Raw genomic sequence first — 11,017 nt, 5'->3', positions numbered from 1 at the left:
CATCGTTGTTGCAACATCAATTATTGGTCAGGATGCACATGTTCAAAGCAGCAATATAATGGCAAAATTTGACCCCCTACCACACAAAATGAGATTTGTACAGTAGCGAGGTAGGGATGAAGTGCAAAAGTCACATTACTTTTTTTTTGGTCAATCAATTATTAATGATCAAAACTACAGATTTGACCACACAACCTCCATTGGAGAAATGTCCCAGTAAGAAAAAACGAAATATGTTTCTACTCATGAGCCTTTACAAAATGGTCTATAACGTAGGGAAACTTACCACAGTTTAAAGCGCTGTAACAAACTGGTAATTTTATGGCTCACAATTCCCTCTAGATGGGTGCTTCGAAACCGGCTCCAAGGTGGGCAGATGTTGAATCATCCTAAGAGCTACCACTACAATCCAGTATAGTAGCGCACGATGTGACCCAAAAACCTTAAAGAATATAACAAGAAAAGGGTAAATTTCCTCGCCGATTAAGATCCTATTGATATGCCATCATAATCATGAACCTTAATGCTGCCGTGAGGTAAGTATGTCCCTGATATGTTTGGGGTTTTTTGGCAGCGTTAATCCAAGTATCTTAGTAAAATCACATTGTAGGTGAATAAAATAGAAAATATTTACCCTTCTGAACATGCTCAGTCCGAGTCAGGCCCTCTTCAGACAGATTCACAAAGAACAAGGTCATGCAAGTCCCACTTGAGTCAAATCAAGCTGAGGATGCTCCACTTATGCATAAAAGTGAAACAGTGATCCCTATCAAGTCCAATATGCTCCCTGACTCATTATAGGACCACACTTACCACATGATTTTGTTTTTTGGCCCTATTTCCGACCACCATCCACTATCCCCACAGAATGGAAAAATAACTGACAAACACTGTTCTGAAACGATACTTGAAGCTCGAAGGAATTGTTTAATCTCTGAGTTGTCTCCAAATTTCGGAGAACCTATACCGTCTCCAACAAACCCAGAAAATAATACTCTTGGACGGTGCAGCCCAACAAAACAAGACGAACTAAAGGAGCATAGACGCAAAGCAAGCGAGAAGTACCAAAAATTGAAAACAAAAAAGAAAGAAAGAGAACAAAGAACAGTGAGTTGATACTTGATAGGACAAATAACTCTGTAGGAAAAAAATCAAGAAAAACATATACAAATAACAATCTCATAGTCAAGACCATTAACTATGGAAAATGGGTACAACATTAAGGATACAAAAAAGTGAAAGTCAATGAATGACCAAAATCCTCCATATACTGTCCTGTTCTTGGCATTTCAATATAGGATAACAGAAAACCAGATCGATGAAGAGTCTTATGCTCTCCTCTGTCTTCCTTTAAGGTCTCAGGTTGCCGCAAAACAAAAGGGGAGAAAGGAGTAGAAGTGTAGAACACAACCAAAAAAAAAACCAAAGAAAGACGAGGGATTAAACGCATAGGGGAAAAAAGTTTTTTTTCCAGCAGCCTATGATGGAAAAGCGAAAAGAAAAGAGACGAGGTATATTTTAAGATAAATATATATAATATATATTGCCTGGCTCCATCCTGTCTGCCTTTTAGGACCCAGTGAGCAGCGAGAAGAGAACACAAACAGCCACATTGTAAAGCTCTCATCTAAGAATGGATTTAGAAAGGGAGAGTGAGGCCGGTAACTCTCTGGGAGGAAGAACATAATGGCGTTGATTGCATGAGAGGGAAGAGAGGATCACGTCGTCTTCGTCGATGGCCATTGAAGACAGGAACGGGAGCCAAAGGCGCGCCTTTGTTCTTTCTTCCCTCACAGAGAGAGAGAGTAAAGAGTAAAGAGGAATGTGGATTGGTGGGGGAAAAGGGGGGATGAGGCTTTTTAGGAATGGAGGGAGAGAAAGGCGTTTTTCAACTTTCTGAGTGTTGCTGTTTGTGGAAACGCTCACCGTTTGGTGTGTCCTGTCTTGGGCTCCAATCGCTGCTTCTCTTTATTTGCCCCTTTCACATCGAAACCATACAAATTAATATCACCAAACAAACCAACAATGCCAGCCTGAAGGAATTTGATGCCTCCTTCCACCCATGCGTTCCTTTTCCCCCCATTTTCACTGTCTTGTGACGTCACTCCCACCCTCCTTCCCTGCCCTCCTTCCTTTTCTGGTATACGAGTACAAGTAGGAAAAATTGCATCTTTTGTTTTTAAATTTTAAAATATATATTTTGGCGGCTAATATTGACAAAATATTCTAAAATCCTAATATATTCAGTTTAATTTTAGAAATAAAAATAATTGAATTAAAAGATCTAAAGCATAGCATTTGAGATGAAGGAGTGTTTTATTTGGATATGCGTCCTCCTTTGGATGGTTGACCGTAGTTCATCGCAACAGTTAAACACGCGGGCCACAAATGAAGTTATGAGAGCTTATTTCAGGCCTTGGCTGTCAATATCAATCTCTCCATACGCGATGCACCCTCTTCTGTTCATCTGTACACTCACGTATTTTAAGGGCAAATATAATTTACAAACCATCCTCCTTAAATGTACAAATTAGCGAAATTACAACTGCTATCTCCTGTCTAGAATATAAAGAGCACAGGGTTGATTATATATATACACATATAAATTTGACCAACATACATATAAGTTATTCGTTGGATCATAAATTGTTATTCTCCTTCAACAATTCAATTCTATAATCATTAAATTATTATTACCTCCTGTTTTTGATATAAAAGTCTATTTAATTTTTATTTTAGTCCTAAAAATAAGATCCCAACCCACTCTATCTCTCATATTTATTCATTTTTCTTTTAAAGTAGTCCTTGTAATAATAATAATTCTAGTCAATACACTTGATTAACAATGATAGCTTAGAAAAGATAACACTTATTTATTATAAATAACTAATTACTTTAATCTACTCAAATTAATCAACTGCTTTTTATATTAAGGACCGAAGATAATAGTTTTTGTCAAGATTTACAATCTAATTGACATTAACTTAACTAATTTTTTTAATTCGTTCAGATTTTTTTTTAACCAGGAAAAAAATTATGAATTTGATAGATAGAACGTATACTAGAACTAGTAGTTCTTACTTCGAGGCATGGCATGGGCGCGGGCGCCCCCTTGTTGCGTATGTCCTAGAAAAAGTCAAACAAGAAAAGTGTTGGATTTGGATTTTTTTTAATTTATAAAAGCAGGCGGTATTACGCTATTGCATCATGGAAGTGTGGTTGCCTTGCAATAAAAACTTGATTATATATCTTCCGGTTCTCAATATAGAACTTAATTGTTAAGTTGGTTTTATTTTAAATATAAGATTTATTTTTTATATTTATTAATTTTTCTAAATTATTCCTATAGATATTTCCTCAGCTATAATCAAGTAGAAGATAGAGAAAGGGTATTAAGAAAGATGATTATGGTATTTTAGAAAAAACGTGTCATATTTCTTATAATTAACTAACTTATCTAACTTTGTTAATTTAGTCAAATTAGTTAAACGGGTCTTATATTAAGAACAGGAGGAGTATATATTGAAATTGCTTAATAAATAAATAATTCTATTTCTATGTTTAAAGAGAAAGTTGATCTTAAATCCTGTTCATTTAGCTATATATTGAATGACAGGGAGTTTGGATATCCTTATAATCAATTGGAAAAAAAAAGTATTTATATACAAGTTAAGAGAAAACTCCTCTTATATATTTATTCCAAATGTCAAAAATTACTTTTTAAAAACCAATTCAGAATCAAAGTAATAATAAACGAAATGAGAGACGGGGGGCCTGGTGGGCTGCCCCTGCCCCGCTCTCGGATATTTATGCGCTACCCATAGTCATAGACCAGAGCTGTTTTGTTTCTATATTTGCAGTCTGCTTCCCTCTGTTGTCGTGCGCTTTGCCTTCAACGCCACGCAACTACCTTCTTCCCCCTTTCTTATTTCCCTCTTCCATTATAAGTGCACTTTATTTATATATGCTTTTATAAAATTAAGTAAATTTGACCACAAAATATAATAAAATAAAAAGGACAAATAAATAATATTTTAATGTTAAAAAAAAAGCAGAAAACGTCTCGAAATCCTGAATTCAACGCATAAGTTTTTTGGCCTTATATTTAGAAAAAATGGAAAAAGGGAACACGAATAATTCGTGGGAGGGGCTGAGGAGGGCTAAGCTAAGAAATGACATCTAAAAAAACGGCATTGAATGAGCTTGGATGGGTTTATATTTTTGAGGTCCTGATTGGCCCCCCAGATATTAAGGTTTTGTTAATGTATCTTTGCTAACTGTTGAATGAATGAATGATCCCTCCCACGTCGTGGCCAGAAAAAAAAAACAGGTTGTCTTCTGCCTTATTATAGCAATTCCAAAGACACGGAAATACTCATTAATAGTAGCATTTATTTTCCCACCTTTAAACATGTCCCATCCCTCTGAAAGAGCCTTCTCCTGAAGTGGCCGCTCTTTTCTCTTTGCGGGCTGCTAAGTTTGGGGCTTTCCTGAAAGCATTGGGCTCGTGATTTAAAATCTGGGGAAGATATTGGGCCTCAAAGCAAATGGGAACCTGGACTGGGCCTCCAAGGAAGCATTATGCGGCCGGGCCCTGAATTAATACTCATGTCACTGTTAGCCATGCACGTTCCACGTACGAGACTTTGCGAGAGCTTAAGAAGTATGTGGGGGGAAAGTTCAGACCCATTTTAAATTCCCTTAATGTGGGTGCTCCACTAATTTTGTTCTCAAAGAAGTGAGCGAACAATTATGACGGGGATCATGAAGTCTCGAATAAATTGGCAAGCTTGGCGTATTCAATTTTGAAGTGATTGAAATCGGCATTACGTCGAAAGATGTCACCTTGGTCATATTTATTGATTGTCCCTTGGCACTTTGACAGCATTATATTATTTTAACAGATAATGTTATGTGCAGTGTCCATATTAGCTGGTTGGATTGGCAGGTATTTCTTCTTAAACCAAAGTTTTAAATTGTACGATTGAGGGGCCACTTTGAATTCAGATACAACCACATTTTTGCTGTAGTAGCAGCAGGAACCTTGTTCCTGAATCAAAACATCGATAAGTTTTTATTTTTCTTCATATTTTTATTTTCCTTTTCTTTTGAATGCTGCAACGGTTTGATTCAGTAAATGTCCCGGTCTCACACACACGTATATTCCTCCCTTCTGGGCTACACTGATATCTGACTTGTCATGAACAAAGATGATATATGATATCTAGAATATTCGCTGACTTAATACTATGCCGGTGTCCTTGTGTCTCAATTCCTGGCCCTTTTGCTTGTACTTATGGCGGACATTGCGCATGTTCTGGAATTAGCTTCTTGGCCACAGTGAATTAGTCAAAGCAGGCTTTGATCCTTTTGTCTTGACATTGATTTCTTTATTATTATCGAAGCTTCTTACTTTTTTCTTCATGGGCTTTCCACCACTCCCAAAGAAATAATTTTCCTTTTCTTTGTGAACCCCATTCTTCTAAAGGTGACCCCGCCATCCACCCATACAGAGACATAATACACTGGGAGTTGCAGCCGCACGTGTGAACCAGAACATGCATATATACTTTCGTGTCAAAGGAAACAATAATGTGTCCATGTCCCTGTGCTTCCTGCTTTTACAGTTTTCCTCCTGTAGAGTTTTTGACCACCACAAAACCTTACCTTCCACACAACATGTCTTGGGTTTCCCTTAACGATGTGTTTAGATCCCTCATAGTGTAATTGCATATAATTTTCTACTCAGAATGCTTGACATTATCATTGCAATAAGCTAGTGTTTATGGCAATGGAATACTGATAACTCACTTAAAATTTTCTATAATAAACTAAGCAGGAATCGAGCTTGTGAGTGGAGATTCATGCATCACAATGTAAGGTAAGGCTTGGAAGATGCTCCTGTCAAGCCACACGCGCGCTTCAGTTCTCAAAGAACAATCAGAGTCTCCACCAAAAGCAATAAAGAGGGAGAAAATAATTAAAAACTTGATTGACATTTCTTTTTTCCCCCACTTTTTCCAAGCTAAAATGGGGACATGATTCTTCACAATAGATTTTCCCATTCATCTTTTCTGACTGTTAGCTTCGTAAGGGGCCCTCAGCTTACAAATTATCCTCCATTCCATTGTATCTTTAACCAAGGACTGAAAAGTAAAAAATCATCAGAGCAAGTTGGCGAACGATATCAGGTGTGAGACTATGAAATATGGATCCTGTGTTGTATTAGTATAAATAAAGTTCCATAGCATTAGTACTCAGAATTTTCTTTACAAGATTAAATATACGTCAGAAAGGGAAGCAGCAATAACGACAAAGAGTCAGAGTCAGAGTCACAGAATCTACAGACTACTTTTGCATATATAGGAAAGATAATAACAAGTTGCCCTCTACAATGGGTCCCTCAATTACACAGCGGGGGAGTCTGAGACTTCTGATCTGGCAACAGCCGGTCAAATCGCCCCCCCTTTACCCTTCTAAGCCCATCACTTAATCATAAGTTTATTATGGCAACAATATGGGATATTTATTTGGTGTCGGTCCTGTCTGACAACTTGGCAGAATGGAATCTGCATGGATCTGCTTCAATGAGTCGTTGAACCACTTCCTTCATGGTTGGTCGATTAGCAGGAGATTTGTAGGTGCACTTAATGGCAATTCGGATCACTTGTATAATTTCCTCCCTGAATAACCCTGATAATCTCTCGTCTATTATTTCATTAATCCCTTCCTTGCTGTCTACCTTGTTTGAAACCCAATATACAATGTTCCTGTTCTCTCCAAACTCTGCCTCCACTGGCTTCTTCCCAGTTATCAGTTCCATTAGAATCACCCCAAAACTGTAGACATCACACTTGGTTGTTGCTCTAGCTGAATATGCATATTCTGTGACACCCATGAAGACACGTGGAGTCAAACATTCATTGAAAATTACATTACGAAACGCACAAGTGTGGAAAGCATTACTGATATTATAGGTCTTTTAACAGATGTTTTCTTCAAATATGAAAGATAATGACTTGTGTCAGAGAATTATTTACCTGGGGCTAAGTAACCGTAGGTTCCTGCAATCACAGTTGTGGTGGAATCTTTGCCTCCTCTTGCTTGTAAAACCTTGGCAATTCCAAAATCTGCAACCTTGGGCTGGTAATGAGCATCCAGGAGGATGTTAGTAGACTTGATGTCTCTGTGGATAATAGGAGGAAGCAGATCGTGGTGGATGTATGATAAACCTTGTGCTATCCCTAGTGCGATCTGATGACGAGTAGGCCAAGTCAAATTGATCCAACTTTTGTGCAGGGCGTCCCAAAGATTACCATTTGGCATGTACTCATAAACCAACAAGCTGAAGTCAAAGCTCGTGAAGTAGCTGTACAGTTTGACTATGTTCTTGTGTCTTATATTTCCTAAGGTTGCTACCTCATTTTTCAACTCCTTGTCCAAAACCATGCGATCTTCTTGATCTGAATCCTTTGATGTTCGACTCCATAGCTTCTTGACAGCAACAAGTTCACCGCTCTTCAACTCAATCTTATACACTGTACCGGATCCACCGTACCCCACTATATTCTTATCCACCATGGCCTCAATGATCTCCTGCCGATCATAATTTAATTTGTGGAAGCTCTTCAAGTCGTAAGAGAAGAATGAAGAAGACAGTGACTCGTCATCTTGTTCCGTTGAGGCCTTATTTTTGGTAGGCCTACGTCTCATGGCCAATACAGCTCCAAATCCAATGATGATCAAAGCTACAGCAATTGCACCTACCCATATGACACTTGGCCTTTTTTTGCTGCTACTTTGTGTGCACACAGGGAAATTCTGGTCTGATGAGTTAGCATAAACCGGCAACACACAGAGACGAGGATTCCCTGAAAAGCTTTCTAATAGCCCTCCTTTCATCAACGAGGAAGGAATTGGACCAGAAAGCAAATTGTTCGAGAAATTGATATAGTTGGGTAAGAGTGCAGATAGACTGTCAGAGATGCTCCCACTCAAGAGGTTATTGGAGAGATCAAGAACGTTGAGGGACTGCAATAAAGAAAATGAGCTGGGGATGGAAGAATTTAGCTTGTTTCCTTGCAGCATCAGTGAATTAAGCCTCTTCAGGTTTCCGATTTCTGAGGGTATTGGACCAGACAGAAGGTTGTAACTGAGATCAATCTTGACCAGATTGGCAGCACGAGATATGGTAGGAGGTATGAGTCCAGAAATTCGGTTCCTCTGTATGAAAAGCTCTGACAAGTTTCTAGAATTTCCAATGGACTCAGAAATGGAACCAGAAAAATTATTGTATGCCAAATCAATTATTGAAACATGAGGCAGGCCAAAGAGATCCCTAGGAATTGAGCCCTGCAAGTGGTTATTGCTCACTCTGAACCTCAAAAGAGTCAAGCATTTTGCATAAATGTCTGGTAGCTCTCCAGAAAACCAATTATCCAGGACAAGAAAATAGAGCAGTTTACCTCCCTTGCAAACCTCTGTTGGCAATGGACCGGATAGTTGGTTTTCAGACATGTCTAAAACGACCAATTCTGAGAACTGACCCAGATTTCTTGGGACGTGACCACTCAGGAAATTATCATAAATAGACAGTATACTCAAGGACGTTGAGTTTTCTATCACGGCCGGGATTTCTCCTGTGAGGCTATTGTTGTAAAGCTGCATGACTTCAAGCTTGGGAAGGCGACATATAGATTCTGGGATTTTCCCGGTCAACTTATTGACTGACAAATCAAAGTCTCTGAGCTCCATGAGATTTCCTAGCTCCTCAGGTATAACACCAACAAGACTGTTATAGTACAGCTCGAGATATTGCAGATTTTTCAGCATCCCAAGCTCTGGAGGAATATGACCAGTGAGGAAGTTTCCACTCAACTCAAGATCAACAAGAGACGTAAGGTTCCCTAAGGATGCCGGAATTTGGCCCTGCAACATGCATGTTGTGAGCACCATAGACTTGAGATTTTTGAGTTTGTGAACATCCTTCGGAAGCGTCCATAAGTTGAAGCCTTCATTTTCGTTGAAGTTAAGGACCTCAAGACTGGAGAGGTTGAACAAGGACATGGGAAACCGACCCGTGAAAAGGTTATATGACAAATCAAGAATCTTGAGAGACGTCAGAGGTGAGAAGTCAGGAAGCTTTCCAGCATGAGACATGTAACTCATGTTAAGCTCTTCCAAGTGGGAACAGTTGACAATGGTGTCGGGAAAGTTTCCCTTGAGGCGGTTACTGCTGAGACGAAGAACACGTAACTCCGGCAAGTAAGAGCATATATTCTCAGGGAACTCGCCCGAGAGCGACCAACCGGAGACGTCAAGACTGACGACGTTTCCTTGATTGTTGCAGGCAACCCCAGTGAAGGTGCACACAGCTTTTCCTCCGGTGACATCCCAACTGGATGGGTACTTACCGGAGAAAGAGTCCTTCATGAGAACAAAAAAGTGAGACTGATTGGTACTAACACTAAAGACCAGTGGAATACAAGACATGGAAACAAGAATAAGAAAGAAAACGGTTTTACGATCCATTTTGAGAGAAGAAGGAAAGCTGAACAGAAGAGCGGGTATAGCCTGTTCAAGATTATAATGTTGCACGGAAGGAGACGAGTGAGAGGTGTATATAAGATGAATTCAGCAGTACGTGACAAGGTGGAGGTAAGTGGATCACTACCGGGTGAAGCAGTAAAGAGATAGCTCTTAGTAGTGATGGAAAAGCAGGTTCTTGATGGGTATATACATAAGAGCCAAACATATATATCGTAATAAAGAGGCTTATACGATTATACTCCACTAGCTCATGAATAATTCATCGACTTTATACTCCTATATACGGGTTGCAGAATAAACTGCATCTGATCCGGGACACCGCATTATTCACTGACCACGACTTCTTCCTCATCCATTTGCTTTTTTTTTTTTTTTAATTCCCTCTTCAACCTTGCCGTGGATTCCTTTCAGTCAAAACCTATAATACTAATTATGCGATTTCTACGATGGGTACAGAACCGAACAAATACCGTTCCAGTGATCTTACTTGAACCGAGTTTCTGGATAGTTAATTTGTTCGTTTCTTTAGCAAAGGTTAAAATCAGTGGATCGACGCACCTGAAATGGGTGCCTGTGCATGTTTGTTTGCAAATATTTAACACTTGAAACGTCTCATTCAACTATTTGAGGTTACTTTAACCACAAGGAGTTTAACTAACAGACTCCTCAACTAGGTTTGTTCAAACCTGAAAACGCTAGTGAGAGATCACGTGTAAAGTCAAAATATTTAGTCAGTGATTTAGTAGGGAAATTTTGATCAGGTGAGTCAAAAGAGTCTATCCTTCATTATTGCCGAAGCGCACTTCAGTCATTTCTAAACTAATCTCCCACCAAGATTCATTATAATAAGCGAACGAGTAACTTTCTTTTTGCTTTTAGAAATCGCCTGGTTACTGTGTGCATTTTTTTGAAAAAAATGAAATAACTCTTAGTGCTTTTAGAAAAATGAAATCTTCCAAAGAATAAATGTTAGTTGTACTACTTTTATCGATCACTGCCTTCACAACTTTTGCAACTCAATTAAAGTGGCCGTACTTTCAAAATTAATGTTGAACAGCTAGGTGAATTCATATATATAATGACGTTATGACAAAAATTCTTGAATACAATATGATAATCGTATTATTAATTTGTTAGTTTATGATGGCTCGTGTACCTGCTGATAATTTAACCCGTGAGTAAGCATCGTTTCCTTCGGTTGCAGGCTCTTTTATACTCGTTAGCAGATGATGATGACACCAATAATAAGCGGAGTCCGAATATATATATCATGTTTGCACAACAAACATATAGTTTAACATAAATATAAAAGCTGGCTAGATCGTCGGAAGAAAAGGACGTAACAGGACATATATTCATAAAGTTTAGTGTTTTCTGTGTGAATTTAGTTACGTCTCAATGATGTTCTGCTTGCCATTATTCCTACTTGCCTCTCTCCCATTAACTAAAAAGAAAAAGAAAACCAGTT

At 38.6% G+C, this 11,017-nt stretch overlaps 1 protein-coding gene across 1 annotated transcript; it reads right to left on the bottom strand.

The window, feature by feature from the left end:
- Window positions 1–6,225: 6,225 nt before the first annotated feature.
- On the bottom strand, window positions 6,226–9,741 carry LOC114748155 (receptor protein-tyrosine kinase CEPR1-like). The gene is made up of 2 exons (XM_028936505.1): window positions 7,041–9,741; window positions 6,226–6,885 (listed from the first exon to the last, which is right to left on the bottom strand). The coding sequence occupies exons 1-2, from the start codon at window positions 9,529–9,531 to the stop codon at window positions 6,527–6,529; spliced, it is 2,850 nt and encodes a 949-aa protein (XP_028792338.1). The 5' UTR covers window positions 9,532–9,741; the 3' UTR covers window positions 6,226–6,526.
- Between the last annotated feature and the right edge of the window lie 1,276 nt (window positions 9,742–11,017).

The sequence above is a fragment of the Neltuma alba genome, unplaced genomic scaffold (assembly GCF_004799145.2).
Source record: "Neltuma alba isolate B1F8T4 unplaced genomic scaffold, ASM479914v2 tig00005622_pilon, whole genome shotgun sequence".
Classification (NCBI taxonomy): Eukaryota; Viridiplantae; Streptophyta; class Magnoliopsida; order Fabales; family Fabaceae; genus Neltuma; species Neltuma alba.
Note: the sequence above shows the minus strand (reverse complement) of the source record. Positions and strands in the feature narration are given on the sequence as shown.